Source organism: Chiroxiphia lanceolata, chromosome 3 (assembly GCF_009829145.1).
Source record: "Chiroxiphia lanceolata isolate bChiLan1 chromosome 3, bChiLan1.pri, whole genome shotgun sequence".
NCBI classification, from domain to species: Eukaryota; Metazoa; Chordata; class Aves; order Passeriformes; family Pipridae; genus Chiroxiphia; species Chiroxiphia lanceolata.
In genome coordinates, this window is record NC_045639.1 from 57,174,864 (window position 1) to 57,191,142 (window position 16,279).

General features: G+C 41.5%; 1 protein-coding gene across 8 annotated transcripts in view; it reads left to right on the top strand.

The window, feature by feature from the left end:
• The window catches only part of NHSL1 (NHS like 1), a 183,422-nt gene that overhangs the window by 86,215 nt on the left and 80,928 nt on the right, over positions 1-16,279 (top strand). Inside the window, exon 1 of one of the 8 annotated variants that reach the window (XM_032682707.1) lies at positions 4,385-4,421. The exons of the other annotated variants lie outside the window; for them this stretch is intronic. Coding sequence (XP_032538598.1) covers positions 4,406-4,421 — 16 coding nt within the window. The 5' untranslated portion in view covers positions 4,385-4,405. Of the gene's footprint in view, positions 1-4,384; positions 4,422-16,279 lie in introns of those variants that run through there. 8 annotated transcript variants of the gene reach the window in all.

Sequence of the window (16,279 nt, forward strand, 5' to 3'; positions counted from 1 at the left end):
GTCTCTAGAAAAACAATTTCAAATTGTTTCAGAGGTGTTATTGGAAGAAAGTTGTTTTGTAAATCAGTTCTAGTTATGGGCATACATTTTTTACCAAAATGTTTATGTTGGTTCTGTTCATCCCTGTTGCTTAGAAGTACTAAAAATTCATTTTTTTCTTCTATATTTGAATATTTGGAAAATTCTGTTTCTCATGCCAGTCTTGAAAGGTGCAACAAGGCCCTGTAGCTGCAAATCTGGGAGTGTGAGAGTAGCTCTATACTAGGTGTTCCACTGATAATTTCAGAAGATCCAATCTGTACAAGTCATCTGCCTGCATTACTTTTTGCAGGACAGGATACATCTTTTTACCACTTGCTATGGTGAATACTTATTAATTTTAGTTATTTGAATTAATTATGGTGTTACTTTAATTATTCACAGTGGATTCTGCTATAAAGGACATACTTTCTGCCTGATCATTTGAGTAAGTTACTTATTTCATTATGTTTGCTATGACTTGCCCCAAATGAATTTCTTAATCTTAAATAATTTTTAAAATATTCCTTTCCTTCCTTATTCATGAGGAAACTCCATCCTCAGTCCTCAAGTAGAATGGGTAATATAATATGTGCTATCAACTGCAAGAGATAACAGCAAAATATTTTTCTCTTGCTTTGGAGTGACAAGAATATTTGGTTTTACTTACCAAAAAATGGTTAAGATCTTTTTCACCGGTGCTCTGTTTCCAAGTCAATGCTGCCCCTTTAAAGATACACTGGGGCTGACCTGACCTCTCTTTATCTCCCCTGTCTTATCACCAGCGGGACCATGGGGCTTGAAAGGCTCTGGGTCTGCCTTTCCTTTTTACCTAGTGCTTGAGCTGCCTGCAGACTAAATGGTGTTGGGTTGTGTCAATCCTCAAATTGAAAATTTTATTTTTACTCCAGCTGTTTTCTTTGGATAGTTTTTCAGGGGGGGTTGTGGGGTCCTTTTGTTGTTGTTTGTGTTTTATGCACAACTGAAAAGGGAAGCATGTCAGAATGATTCAGGCTTTAGAAAAACCATAGTTGGCACCCATCCAGGGTATCAGAAACGGATTGCTTTGGTTCTAAAAGGAAATAGGGCTTAAATGGATGTCCGAACAGCCCTGCTAGCTGGCAGTCTAATTGAGATGCACTTTGCTGTGCAGCAACACACGAGGCAGGACAGAAGGAGCCTAAACCCTCGTCATTTTTCTCTGTGAGTTGGGCAGGTCTGATCTGCATTTTCTTCCATGCTCATTTTAATGGTACAGTCTTTAGTATCCAAAAACTAGTGCAAGTATGTACATATTTTTATTGGACTTAGTTCCCTCCATCCTGTTGCATTTTCAGATTAGGGCAGCTAAGAGAATCAGCACTAGTGATGTATATTTCAACAAGGGGAAAATGACACTGAACTGTTTCTTCTAGTTTGTCTCAGAGAGCTGATAGGCATTTCAGTGAGTTGAGAGTAAGGGTAAGAATGAATTATGTGGTTTGGTGTTTCAAATTTTCTGACTTCATGCAGTTAAAACATTTCTATTTAAAAGATCATGACCAGTTCCTATTAAACATGGATATACATGCACAGTTCTCCATGTCAGTCACTGTCTCCTCTATGGAGACACTCTATTTAGCATCCATTCAGTAGGAGCAGTGCCTCCCTGAGAGATGGCAATAGCAGACGGCCTTATGGCAGCCAGGAGAGGTGATTCTCCTTTCACGGAATAGATGTGGTGGGATATGTTCCTTCACATTTGTAGCTGTCTCTTCGTATGAAAGCAACATGTAATGCTTTACAAAGTCAGTATACTTTGTAATATGACTGCTGAAATATATTTCCATGTTATTTCCACAGAGTTCATCCAGGTGCAATGGGGAAATCTCGTTCCCTAATGTCACAGGCTGCAAAATGAGATGCAGGCAGTAGGAGAACCAGTTCCCTGATGGGGCTCAGAGCAGTGACCAGGCGTGACGTCCTGCAAGTGTCACAGCTGCCAGAGAGGGGCCAGGCAGTTGTTCAGTTGCTGCAAATGGCCAGGCAAAAGAAGAACTGGGGCTCAGAGCCCTGCCTTGGCAAGGTCCAGTACCTTTGAGGCACTCAGTGGGGATACCAGGCCTCCTTAGTTTTGTCTTTGGAGCACTCATAGAGTCCTGACAGCCTAAAAAAGGTAAAGCAGATGCTAGACTGCTTTGTGACTGACTGCGGTTTAATAATTCTGCTCCCTTCCCAAATCTGTGAATTTTTATATCACTTATTTATTAATTTTTTTAAGCAATCCCTCTTTCCCAGTGGACATGAGGAAAGTGGGGATCCCTTTCAGGCTTCTTTGCTCTCCTCCTGGTGAGGGTGGGAGGGGGAACTGGTGAACAGGACAGAGTGTATCCCCTGAGGAAAATACACTTCTTCAAGGGCCCAAACCTTCCCAGAGGAGTGTGTGCCACTGGTGTTACAGCCCAGAGCAAATCAGACTTTTCAGCAATTTAATACCACGTTGTCTCTAACCTGTGTCTAATTTCTCAGACAATATTATTGTTGCATAACTGGCTTCCTCTTCCTTGTTTTATTCTCAGTTTTTCCCACTGCCTACGTGCAGAATATACTGCTGGTTTTCTTTCTGGGTAGGGTTTTTGTTTGTTTGTTTGTTTGTTTGGGTTTTGTGTGGTTTTTTGGTTGTTTCTGTCTGTTTGTTTGTTTGTTTTGTTGTTTTGGGCGTTTTTTTCTACTTGTGTTTGTGATTCCCCTAGAATCAGTTGTGTCCTTTCTTAGTCCCCAGTGGAGTGTTGGCAGCTGCTCTCAGTCCCCGGTGATTATCACTGATGTGCTTCTTACTTCCTCTTCCAGGTAATTAATGAGTAGATTTAACAAGATTGGACCTTAAAATCCCTCTGGTATCCAAGCAACCTTCCTCCAGCTACAATATGTTTTTGTTTATTTTGCCTCCATAAACTGTTTATTTCTAGAGCCCTCTAAAGAGTTACTATAGGAAAGAGTATGTGCATGCCTGGAACACCAGAAAATGGAATTAAGGGGAAAGGGCCCCTTTGCTTCTCAGAGCATAAGGAAATCTTGACATTAGTCAAGATTGTACCCTTTCTTGCAGGATTTGACAGAGAAAAGGTGGGTTAACCTATATAAAAGCTCTTACTGGATTTCGAGCTGCTCCGATGTAATGTCTCCACTTTTCTGCCACTGCAGCCTGCTCTTAGTGCACTCTAAAACGAAGTAACTTTTCTTACATGATGACAGATACTTGAAATGTGATACTTTAATATCAAAGCCCAGCTAATGGTACTCAGCATCTCATTAATACTGCTTCGTCTGAACTGTTGTTTTTAAGGCGTCTAAACTAGTTTTTTTTCTGAAGCTCCACCCAAAGATAACATGTTAGCATGTGTTCTTTATTTTCATTTGGCTTTACATGGAGGATTTTAGGATTTGTGCTTTTGGAGATAGTTGCAGTTCTTGTTTGTTCAGCAAGATGGGTTACCCTGACCCCTACCTTGTTCCCTGGTTCTTTGCTGTACAAGGCCAAACGCTATAAAAGTTAGTTAACACAACAGAGTTGAATTTAGACCCAAATGCTATGGCTGAGCACAGTGCTGGTGTTAGCTCTTTGTGACCCTTATAAATAAAATGGTTACAAGGTTGTGTGCTTCTATTCCTGAAGGTCTCCTCTGCAGAAACAGGGCATATGTAAGAAATCTTTTTAAGCCACAACATCTCTCATGCTGAGCAGAGAAATCATAGAATGGTTTGGGTTGAATGGGACCTTACAGACTATGTAGTTCCCACCCCTCTGCTACGGGTAGGAACACCTTCCACTAGACCAGGTTGCTCAAAGCCCCATCCAACCTGGCCTTGAACACTTCCAGGGATGGGGCATCCACCAGCAGCCTTAAGGCACACCGATAGGCATATACAGTATTCAGAAAATAAGCATTTTCTGTAGCTTGACTGTTCAGATACACTAGATGAAATAGGAATCTGCACAAAACACTTTCTTAAGAGAGACCAGACATATATTTCAGGGGGAGAAAAAATTCAAAAAATCACAGAGCAGTTCAGTAATTTGTAAGGAACAGGTGAGTGGGACTGCAGTGACGTATTTCCCTAACGCTGACTCACTGATAGTCGTAAACTGAACGCACAGCGGTGACAAATGCTGACAGATGAGCTGTATTGATCCTCCCCAGAACCGCCGGCCCGTCCTGTGAGTGGCCCCTCGTCCACACGCGTTTCCCGGCAGGCTGGGCGGTGCGGGGATGCTCGGGGGGTGCGCGGAGGGGGCGGGCCGGGTGGTGGTGGGGTGCCCGGGGGGTGTCCGGAGGGGAGGGGGCGGTGCGGGAGCCGCCGTCGGGAGGCCCGGCTCCGCCTCGCCGCTGCCCGCGCCGGCCGCAGGATGTTCTGCCTGAAAGGTGAGGGTGCTGCGCGGGAGGGAAGCGGGGGCCGTCGTTCCCAGCGGGACCTTTCGGTCTGGCGGAGAGCGCAGAGATTTGTGGTTCCTTTTGTCCCAGCGATGCGCATCGCCGCCCGGCGAGATCCTGCGGGAAGGTGCCGGACCAGCCCGGCAGACAAAAGGCCGGGCGGGCGCGGTGCGGGCAGCGGGGCCGCGTCTGCAGGGGCTGCGCACACGGGGGGTGGGTGCAGGGGTAGCGCTGCTTCCCAGGAACTTCTGCAGCGGCTTCCTGTGTGGAGCATCTCTGCTGGTGACGCCGCACCACGGGCGTATTTGCCTTTATTTGTTTGGTGGTTTTTTTCCCCCCTGTATGGGTGAGATGTCATGGAGCGCCCGGAGAAGGGCAGAGAGTTGGTCGTGCTGCGTTATGCAGATGCTTGGTAGAAACACAGCTGCTCTGCCGGGTGATGCTTCCTCTCGCTTGGAGATGCTGCAACAAGAGTTTTTACGCCCTGTGAGATGTTCTTATTTTATCTTTTTAATTAAACTTCTTAAGAACGTGGTTCTGAAAGTAAAAGATAAGGAAAAGCTTACTGGTTTTGTTTAGCGCCCATGTTTCTCTTTTTTATTAAAAATTGATATTACTGCTACTTTTCTTACTCAAGTAAGATGAAAGCTGACACCAGAGAGCTGTTGTAAGGAAGGGTGTAGGAGTTGTAAAAAAACATGATTTCCTTGGGAAAGAGTAGCAGTTAATTACTTCAGTGCTTATCAATGCTTGCTCAGAGTGTTTTTCTCTCTTAAGTTAGCTAGGGACATGGTTTAGTGGTGGACTTGGCAGTGCTGGGTGAACAGCTGGACTCGATGATCTTTTCCTTTCTCGAGGTCTTTTCCAACGTAAATGATTCTATGATTCTATAAAACGTTAACAACTTTTATTCTACTACTGACTTCTGTTTATGCAAAGTTCCCACTAAGGGTCTTGGTAGAGTTGCCAACCATAAATTAAAAAAGATATTAAAGTTATTTTCCTGTAAATTTCAAAGGACTGATTCAGTGTTTCTAGAGAAAATCTAGACAACACAATTTCCTATGCAGTGGTTTATCTTAGTTGTTCCTGTGTACAAAAACCCTGCACTGTTTAAAGTTTTTAACTCCACAAGAGATTTTCAATTCATAATAATTCATCAGATCACTGGAATTACAAAACAATAAAAGATGAAACTTTTGTTGAAGCATTAACTTAGCGATACAGGACAGAAGTTGATGTTTAAGTCAAGAGTATAAATAGGTAAAAGGTTTTCAAGCCAGTTGAGTAACCAGGCAGCTAAAAAGACTGAGACTTCTGTAATCTAGATTGCCTGAAAATGAGCCAGGGAGTAAAGTTTTCAGAGATTGTCCTATGTGCAGCATATGAGCTGGTACAGAAGCAAAATATTTTTGTTGCATAATAAAATGGAATTATGATAGTGGTGGTTTTTTTAAGTCTTAAATGTATAGGAAAAGAGTTCTCAGAATGTTTAGGTTTTATTTGTGAGTAGATTGTTAGTTACAAGATACAAAAGTCCATCTAAGAGTTCATCTTAAAAGCAGTGAAGGTACTGGATAGTTGTGGTGCGTAGCAGTGTATTTTGATGTGTGCTAATTCCTTCCTGTTTGCATGCACTCTATGTCACCGTGCTTTGCTCTGTTTTGTTAGTTTGGAGTAGACTTCTCCCTACCTTGAGTAGCAGCAGTTACTGTGTATTACATTATTATGCATTGAAAATCATGATCCTGAAATAATTGGCAGGAGTGTTACCATTGATAACCTCAACATGCAAAGGAGAGATGATGTTACACACCAGTCCTTTTACTGGCTTGATGGTAGCCTGCATAGGAAGGAGGATTTACTTGTCTCTTAAACAGCGGGGCACATCTGCCTTTCAGATGCTGGTTTGTTTGGGCTCTGAGGGCGCAGGGGGAAGCAGTGTCATTGTTCAGGCCAGCTCCCAGCAGTGTTTTCTCAGTCTGATCTCTCAAGCAGTCTCGTTGGTCTGATAAATGAATCCCAGGTCTGAGTCGGTGTACTCACTGGGTGTGGATGTGCTGAGTGTGCATGGAATGGGTGATGAAGTCCCCACTCTAATGAGCTCTAGGGGCCTGCTGCCTCTAATTTTTAATTTTTTTTCCAGGGGAAAATAGGTGATCAGACTCAGGTGTCTCTGCCTGTGCATGAAGGGTGACCCAGTGTCTCCTTCTCACAGGCTGACCCAAGTTCTCCCGTGCTGGCTGAAGTGCCAGCCTGCCCTCGCACCACACTCACTGCTTCAGTGCAGCCTTCCGGCTGAGCCCCATCATGGGAAACATGGCTTGTATTGGTGTTTGATCAAAACTAGGTGTCTGCAGCAGAGGCAATACTGTGTGCTAATTGTTGATCTTTCGGACATAGATAAAGTACAAATGAAATGTTTAACTAAATTTTCCTGTAAAAGAATTAATTTCTAGAAATGTCATCAGCCAGTTCATTGGTATATGCTGAAAAAAATGAGCTCACGTTTCTGTAATATTTGCCTAGAGTTTCTGTTTCCTTCACAGCTTTCGTACAATGAGAATAGTGCCAAGAAGTGCTGTAAAGCAGGCATGTGTCCTTACTGCTTGCCTGCACTTGGGAAGTATTTTCCATCCTTGCTTGTCTTACAGCTGTGAATTTCAGAGGGCACTCTTTTATACTAATTATAGCAAGAAGTTATGATAGAAGCTATCAGTGAAAAATCCCAGGCATGTGCTGCTTGCTCTCTGAAGAGGAGTTCCATGCTAGAAATACAGATTTTTTTATTTATTTATTTATTTGTAAAAGATCACAGGAATGCTCACCAGTTATCTCATCTGTTCTGTGCATGTAAGAACATTCCTTGGATTCCTTTCTTGGCAATTTTCTCATAAAATATCCAGTGTTTGAAATCAGAAACAGATTTTCTCTGTCTTTAAACAAATGTATTTTCCAAGTTGCACTAGACAAGAAAAAAATGTGTACAGGTCGCTTTGTTTTTTCTTTTTTCTGTTTAAAGTTTTACTTTTTTGTGTGTGTAGCAGCAGGCCAAAATGAGGATGGGGACTTCAAATAATCTAAATGAAGGAATCTGTCAAAGTGAAGATTCCTGGCAGAATTAAATAAGTTTAGTTTAAGACTGGGATTGATCTTCTGGCTTTTCTTCCTTTGTCTTAATTTCATTTTTTTTTATTTCTGTCAGGGTTATGTGTAATTTGGAATGGGACCCATTCTTTTTGTAGTTGTTTTTTATATCATATGCATTATTTTTTTAGGGTGAGTAACTTTGAGGACATTTCTTATCAGCAATTCTTCAAAGTACAAAGGCAGTTTGAATAAACACAGAATTAGTACAAACTGAGTTTTAAGTACCAAGCATATGACTTTAAGTTAAAAAAAATCTACTTCTGAAAGAAGAGCTCTGCTGTTTTTCTTCATTTCTCATGTGTATTATGGAGTGACTCCTTTTGCTCTTCCTTTTCCAGTTTTTTGCGATTGATCTTCCTGTTCTCACTCTAGTGGTTGATTGGTTGGTTCATCTCGAGACTGCTGATTACTCTATCTGCTGAATGAAGTGTTCATAGTTACACCTGTGGGAATCCGTGGCATGCCAGGAGAGCCACAGAGAGCTCTGCCAAACACATTGTATTCACATGCTGTGGAAAAAAATCCATTTTTCCTTTATTGCTAAAGAGGTGTTAGTGTTTAAGACTGTGTAGAGTTTGAAGGTTTTGTTCATTTAATGACAACTTTATTATATCACGCAGAAGGAAGGAGGGGTAGAGAGGTGGGGAAGGATGCATCCGTGGCTGAGCGTAGTTGACAGCATCTGGTACAGGACCAGCCTCTCTTTGTCAGGCAGCAGTAAATGGGAATGGCTTCTAACCATGCCTGGAAGTATGGAATGAAATTGAACATATCAAAAGGAAGATTATAGGTCTGGATAATAACATTCTTGCTGAAGTTAGTCAATGCTCATAAATACTTAAAAGTAGAAATGTATATTCAGTACCATTCAAGTACTTCACGTAGGGCTACAGTCCTATTGTATGATGTACTTAACACCAAGTAAAACACTGTTTATGCTTGGATTAATTTACAGTCTAAATGCATTGGAAGAAGGCAGCATATACAAAAACCAAGTGAATTTCCAAAGGTAGTGGAGTGCCTGGGTGGCATGGTCCCTACCTGGCTTGTTCTTGGCTCTGTTTGTAACAGTGTGGGCAAATAGAAACCCCAGGGAGTACTCGTGCCATGCCGACCTGTTGGAGGAGAGTGGCGTACCCCAGCTCTTTTTTCTGCAATTCAGAGAGTGCCCATAAATACATTTGATTGTGTAAGTGTGTTGTTTCACTCTTTGGAGCTGTTTTATTTGACTGTCTCTGAGGAGACCACCAAACAGCACAGGCACAGAACCTGGTGGAATGAATGCCTATTGTTTGCTGTGGTTTTGCTTTGCTTTTTTTGGTCATAGAACAGGGTGTGGGTGCCTATTTTTTCCGTTGAATTTTTAAGAAGGCCAATGGCAATGGGTGAAGCAGGGTGAACATATTCAGGCATTAGATAAAAATCTCTTCTGGCAGGTAAACCAGCCTTTCCCAGGGCAGATGGGCTTTTACCCTAAAGTGGTAAAAGGCGACAAGGCAACTTAGATTCAGCTGCAAAATCACTTAGTTTTGAAGCTCTCCTTCAGAAGGTCTTTAGCTGATGATTGGAAATGTGGAGGTCACATGTGTAGACTGCTGTATGTGCCTAGCTTTCAGTACTTGAATTCAGCTTGTGCTTTTCAAACACAGCACAATACAAATACACACAGACAAAAATACTCTATGCTTGTAGTGCATTAGTTGACTCAGATGGTGTTCAGTCTTTAAGACTATGGAAATTGACTCCTTTGTTGTCACAACTGTATAATTGAGACACAGCTTTTCTTTAGATTCTGTTTTTACTTCACATGTGTATTTAAGGCACACTCTGCCTTTCTGCTCCGCGTCTGGGTCTTTACTGCAGACTGCAAGAGGAGCTGTTTGCACAGTTTGCACAGTGCTGAAACCTGAGGAGGGCCTGTTGGTAAACGATTCATAGGTAGAGAGATCATCTGCTGTCTTCCTTGACCTGCTAATGTTTGCTTTTAAACAATATCTGTTAACCCCCACATTGTCTGGAGGGCTGTGAGTACAGTGCAGTTGGTGATCGCTGTGCAAAGCAGTAGTAGTGGGCAGTGAATTTCTGTCAAATTTCAGCAAGAAGGCAGCATTTAATTTTAAGCATGCAGGCTAGAGACCATTAAAACAGATGTCAGAGTAGCATGCACAGCTGATTGGATTCATAAGCACTGAAAGAATTTCATGTTGAAGTGGTCTCTGAGACACACATATTCGAAACCTATAAATATCTTCATACATTTTTCAGTGGTTTAAGCATACTAATGATTTCACGTTGTATAAGTATTGTGTTACCAGATTTGTGTTCTCTATGCTTGTCATTTTTCTACATTGGCTTTCTCCCCTTGCCCCACTCCCTCCCAACAGCATTTGTTCAGAAGGCTGCTGTTACTTCCCAGGAAATGCCATAAGCCTTTGTCAAATGGGAGACCCATTCCCTGTGAAAGCACTTTGCATGGTATTAAGAAATGGAAATTTTGTTAATTCTTTTATTCAGAGTCCGGTCACAGCTGTGATCTTGCCTGTGGTTAATGGCTGTCAAAACAGTCTATTAATTACCTCAGGCATCTTTTCCTAATACTATCCCAGTCCTCTAGAGCATCCCACTTTTTTCTATCTATATTTTACAAAAATTCAGAAAGTGTTTTTGGTATTTGAAGCTCTTGTGTTACTTATCTGGACTTTGAGACTTCAGAATATTTTAAACTTAATTGCGGGTCATATGCAGAGGGATTACAAAAGCATAGCTTATTTAGTCTAGCTGGTAGCTTGTGAGGTAAATACCGCAAGGAGGGAGGAAACCTGTTGAAGTCCAGGGAGAGTATTGGCACAAGATAAATGGTTATGAATGTGTTCTGAATTAATTGAAGTCAGACATTAAAAGGTTGCAAACCATCTGAGGAGGGAAGTTGTGAAACAGACATCCAAACAGGATAATGTGGACAAAGAATGTTTTTTAGATGGTTCTTGATAAGGTCGTGGAGTGTTTAAGTCAGAATTTCTAGAGCTGCTAAGGGAAGTTTGTGACAGAGGGCTATATGGAAGCTTGGGGACAGGATTGCATTTGTACTTTGCGTATGCTGTAGTCATCCCATGTTTAGGTGCTTCTCTTGGTCCTCCTGTGAAGACCAGGAAGAATTATCCCTTTAAATATGTAATTGCAGCTTCTGAAGTTTCTCTTTATTCTGTTCTGCTTCACTGGAGGCTGGCTACAAGGAAAGGCTGGATGAGGAGCAGGGTGTGCCCCAGATCTTCATGCCATTAAACCATTTAGCAGGTGTGCCCTGCTTACCCCATTCTTTCCTTTAGACTCAGCAACAGGTGCTGCTGGGGCGGAAGTTTCCCCAAAAGCTCAGCCTGGTCAGGATTGCTGGACTTTTCTTGTTCTTTTCTAGTGCCAGGTGTGCTACACTCTCCTTAGAAGTTTTATCTTACAGATTTCCTGCTTTCACAGGGTCCCCAGACTTTGCTGACACCTTTTAGTTTTCTCTTGCTCTTTTCCTGTGACGCACTGTTTTTAGGCATGTAGTGAGATACTGCTGTGTCTCACTGTAGGCTGCTTGTTACAAGGTCTTCCTTGGCCCAGGAATCCTTCTAATTCAGAGGCATGTTGGAAATCTGCTCTTTACAGCATAGCATCCTGGCCTCTTTCTGTTTCTGACTTCTAATCCATCTCCATTTTAATTTAAACCCATCAATAGTACTGAAACAGAAAGACAAAAAAGGAATTTTAGCCATTTTCTGTAGTGAATACAAGGAGTAACACTTCTGGTGCTCAAGCAGAGGTATCTTCAGCATCAGCAGATCCTGCTCTTTAGGAGAGGAATGTGTTTTCTGTCTGCATCTCTGCCCAAAGTCTTGGATTGTTCTGTGTGTTTTTTAGCCTTAAGAGAATTGCTGCATCTTTAACATGCTTATGTGGGATAAAGAAGAATGACACTAAAGTAATGAGGAAAAGCCAGCTTTTTCCTCCCTTCAGTATTAAGGCCGATAAGTTGAAGACTGTTCCTGGAGGTTTAATTTGCAGAGAACCTTGTGAGAGAGAAAAGCTTTCCACCATCTGAATGCACAAATGGACCCTTCTTCAGTCATTCAGGTTTGCTTTTTGTTGCCCCAGTTTCGTACTCAGATGAATTCAATATCACAAGGAGGTTTTTGTAGTTTCTGGCAACCAGGAGCCATTATTTGTGCAGTACCCTGTGGATAGGTGCCCTTCCTCATGCAAGCCCTTCTGGAAAACAGCAGATCATGGGAACACTGAGTCCTTCCTGAGGAAGAAGGATGCAAGGTTTGGTGTTAAGCTTCTCTCCTTACAGGCAGAGTGCTGGAATAAATGTGGCTGTCAAATTAGGAGAACAGAAAAAAAATGCAAAGCTATTTTTCCTGCCTAATGGATATGTGGAAGGCAGTTTTTGATTCTTTTCAAAGCCTTATTTTTCTCAGTCTTCAGTGTGCCCGTGTGTATCATTATGAGTCAGTGCATGCTCTGGAGCAGCGTGGCTGGCAATGGCAGTGCTCCTCCTGCCCAGGGGATTGCTGTGCTGAGAAATGTCCCAGTCTGTTGGGTCACACAGCTTGTAGCTCCAATCTAGAGATCTTTAAGGGTATCCCATGTTGTTCTCCTGTGCAGAGGTTGCTTCTCATCTTGAAGGATTGTTTGCAAATCAGTTTAAAATAATTTTACTTTCAGGCTAAAATTTTGAAACCTGTTGTTGAATTAGCAAGCTGATTTGTGTGGCTTTTCTCTCACTTGTCTTCTAAAAAGTCTTAAAAAGTCTAGTGCAAAATAAATATAAAGGCTGAGTGACTTTTTTTAAGAATCAAAATGTTTATAATGATCTGTTCAACTTCAGATTTATCAAATCTATCACATTTATCTTGATTCAGTAGCCTTGGTATCATCTGCAAACGTGCTGAGGATGCCCTTGATCCCCTCATCCAGATCATCAAAAAGGATCTTAAACACGACTGGCCTGTGGGGAACACCGCTAGTGACTGCCCACCAGCTGGATGTAATTCCATTTACCACAACTCTCTGGGCCTAGCCATCCAGCCGGGTTTCTACCCAGCAAACAGTGCACCCAGCCAAGTCATGGGCTGCCAGTTTCTCCAGGAGAATGCTGTGGGAAACTTTCAAAGACTTTACTAAAGTTCAAGTAGACAACATCCTCATCTTACACAGAGCTTAAAAGTTCTTTATGGGGTACTTACACTCTGACCATGTAAAACCAAGACATTTTTAGAAGTACTCACTAAAAATAGTGAATTTTCTCAATACAGATTTGAATTCTTTTTATCATTTTTGTTACTTTGATCTTGAAAGCCTTCCTGACTCTCCATGATGCACCTGACCAAAGCAGGCCTTCTTGGGAATGAACGTGTGTGTCCAGGAGGTGGCACTGTGTTTTTGACAGCAGTGGTGGTGTGCATGAACACAAGGAAGCTTCAGCAGAGCATTTCCTCCAGAAAGAGGAGGGATAGGAGGCTGCAGCCTTCTCACTGAAGGCTGCTTTCTGACTGTGGCTTTTGTCAAGTAGTGTAAGTTGCTTTGGTTTTTTGTATCAAAAATCCCACTGGGTGTGGACTCTTCAAGTGAGCTGCATGTGTGGCAGAGAGGTCGCTGCTGCTCTGTATCAAGAAGGTGCTTCTCTCTTGGGGCTTTCAAATCATTAAAAAAGAATTGTGAGAGATAATAGGAGTGGGGAGATAACTTCTTTCTCTTCCTGTTACCATGGTAATGAGTTTAATGAGCAGACCTGAACTGGGTAATCTTACCCAACTCTGTCTGAATTGCTGTTTAATGTGAACTGTAAAATAAGCTGGTAGAGAATGTGACTCCTTTGCTCACAGAATTTGTGGGTGTACAAGTATTAGCAATACTGCCATCCATTGTGACCCCAGACTGGAAACTGCTTCTCCCCTGGCTTCTGGCAGCATCATCCTTTGCTCTGTGTTTTTAGAAGGATCAGCAGATGTGTGAGATCCAACCACTAGAGTAAGGCAGCAAGAATAGCTTCTGTGTCACCCACCAGCAGTACTCTCCAATTGCTTCTGTCTTGCTAAAGGCTCTGTCCTCTGCCTCAAATGTGTGTCACCCCCTTCCCGAAGGTGGTCTGGTTCACAGAATGCACTAACTGAAATACTTTGTCTATCTTTCTGTATGTAAGCAAAGCTAAACTAGAAAGGCACAGAAAGGCTTTTCTGAGTTACCTGCTGCTTATACAGCTGGCTTTATTCGCTTTCTCATTTAAATATTGCAAAGCAGTGATCAAGAGTTAATATCAAACATGACATTCCTTGTTGCTCTTAAGAAGGCTTTCTAATTGAAAGTAAAGATGAATAATTAGAACACAGAAGTGTATTTTAAAGTGTTATGGGACTACCATAACAGTGTGTTTTTCTTGTTTAGCATCTTACATATGTGCTGTATTTCAAAATACCTATTGAATTAAAATAATTACAGAGGGCTATTACATAACAGCAAAGGAAAAATTAAATTAAGATATGAAAGAGAGGGTAATGGGTATGTTCAGAGTTGGTGCAACAGGGAAGTACAGGCACATAGATTTCTGACGATCTTTCTTTGGTTTGGTTATATTGTTGTTGGTTATGGGTGCCTGCTGTATCCAGTGGTTTGCAGATTCGGTGTCCCTGCAGAGGGATAAGGTTGCCTAAGGATGATATCTTGAATGTAGGACTGGCTATGTAGGTACCAGGAATTAAGTTAGCCAAATGCCCCAGCATTCAGGGATTTGCCTCCAGTCTGTTAGGCACACAGTTGTCAATGACACTTGCTGTAGCTTTTTCCAAAGCATATTTGCTTGTTAGGACTGCTTTTAGCTGTCATGCCAGTTAAGCTCTTTAAGCCACATAGGCCTTATTACTTACATCCTTTAAAAAAAAAAGGTTAAAAGCTCAGAGATGCTATGTGACCACAAGTATATAATAAAAATGCATCCATGAAAGTAGTAGGGGATAGAGCTAATGCTTGAGAATGTGAATATGGCCAAATGGAGAGAGCTTTTTGGAACGTCACGAAGCTTCGTGTGCATCCTGGCAGTGGTGCCTGCCAGCCTCACCACCTCAGGTCACTTTCATCTCCCTTGCAACCCGATGTCTGTTGGTATTTTACAAGCTCCTCAAATGCTGGGCTTACTTTAAACGCTGTAAAGCTGATATCTCCTGATCGCTTCCTGTTTGAGAGATTCATATTGAGTTAAAAAGCAAATTACAATACCGTAAGGATTTCTTTGCTCTTTGTTTTGAAATTCTTTAGCTTTTGTCTGCTGCATGTGTGTTTAAGGAACATGAGTTAAGACTCCATGCACACTAAATTAACTCACAGGAAAAAGGAAAGGTACATGCACAGTCCAGGAGAGCAGGACATCCCGTGTTCGATCTGACCATTGACAGCCTACCAAAGGATGCTGGGGTGCTCCACTGTGATGGACATGTCCTCATTCTTTCTGTGTCACAAGCTGTCTACCTGTAAAAGGAGGATACTTTTCTGTGAGAATATTATTTTAAAGCTTAGTTAATGCTATATAGTCCAATGAAATATGTTTAATATATAAATTTTTTTCCCCTTTTGTTTTAAAAATAACTATTTAAGTACAATTTAAAACGTCCAGCTGCTCATCCAGAAAGCCCAGAACACATCAAGCCATCACAGCTAAAAATAGAATCACTGTCTAATTAGGGCAAAGTTTATCCCCATGGATTTCTATGAGCTCTCTTTAATTTCCAGTTTGGCTGCTGGGCTTGCATCAGGAATTACTTTATTTTATGGTTTTGTTGTGCAAGGTGTCCATAAAAGTACTGTTATTTCACTACATGGTGCATATTATCTTACATCCAGAGGATCTACAAATTGTACATAAAGACTGATGATATAATTTCTTATGTAGCCTATTTATAAACATTATCTTAATGCCATAGTAGGGCTGACATGACCATCCTTTGTGATTTCAAATCCCCTGAGTTCCCATTAGATGTATCCTATATGTTTTTTAAACTCCTTTGTGTTATAAGTCATCAGTATCATTGCTGTTCTCAGAGCTCAGGAGCATATATGCTTGTCTAATAAAAGGGCTAATGTTTTCTTCACTTGGTTTTTCTTTATAGTTTTGTTTATTGTAATTCCCGAGTTAGTCACAGTTTTGGGAGTCTGTCAAACTCTTAATGATCTTTTTTCTTTAGACCAAATGTTTTTTCCAGTATAATGTAATCATTTTTTCCCCTAATTACTCAAGCTCTCTCTAACAGACCCTGAGTATAAAGAGTTGGTTTAGCAAAAATGAAATATGCTGATAAAAATGAATATGCACATTTAACAGTCTGCTCAGAGCAGTCATACTTGGCATTACTAATAGTTCAGGTTTTAAAGGCTTGAAAAAGAATAATAAAGGAAATAAAATGTTATTCTGGGAAAAATCTATATGTAAGTGATAGCTCAAGGCTGAGAAAAATGAACAGCCTTGCTTTTGTGTATTTGGAAAAATAAAGCAGCGCTATAGCTGCAGTAGAATAAGTGAAGTTTAATCAGAAGGCTTGTAACAAAATTTTGACTTTATCAAATTAAGAGAGGTTCTGCTCCATATAGACATATATGGGGGGAGACCAGGAGAGGAAGAGGCAGTGTGTACACAGTGTCTTTCTCACATGAGAATGGTACATCTTCCC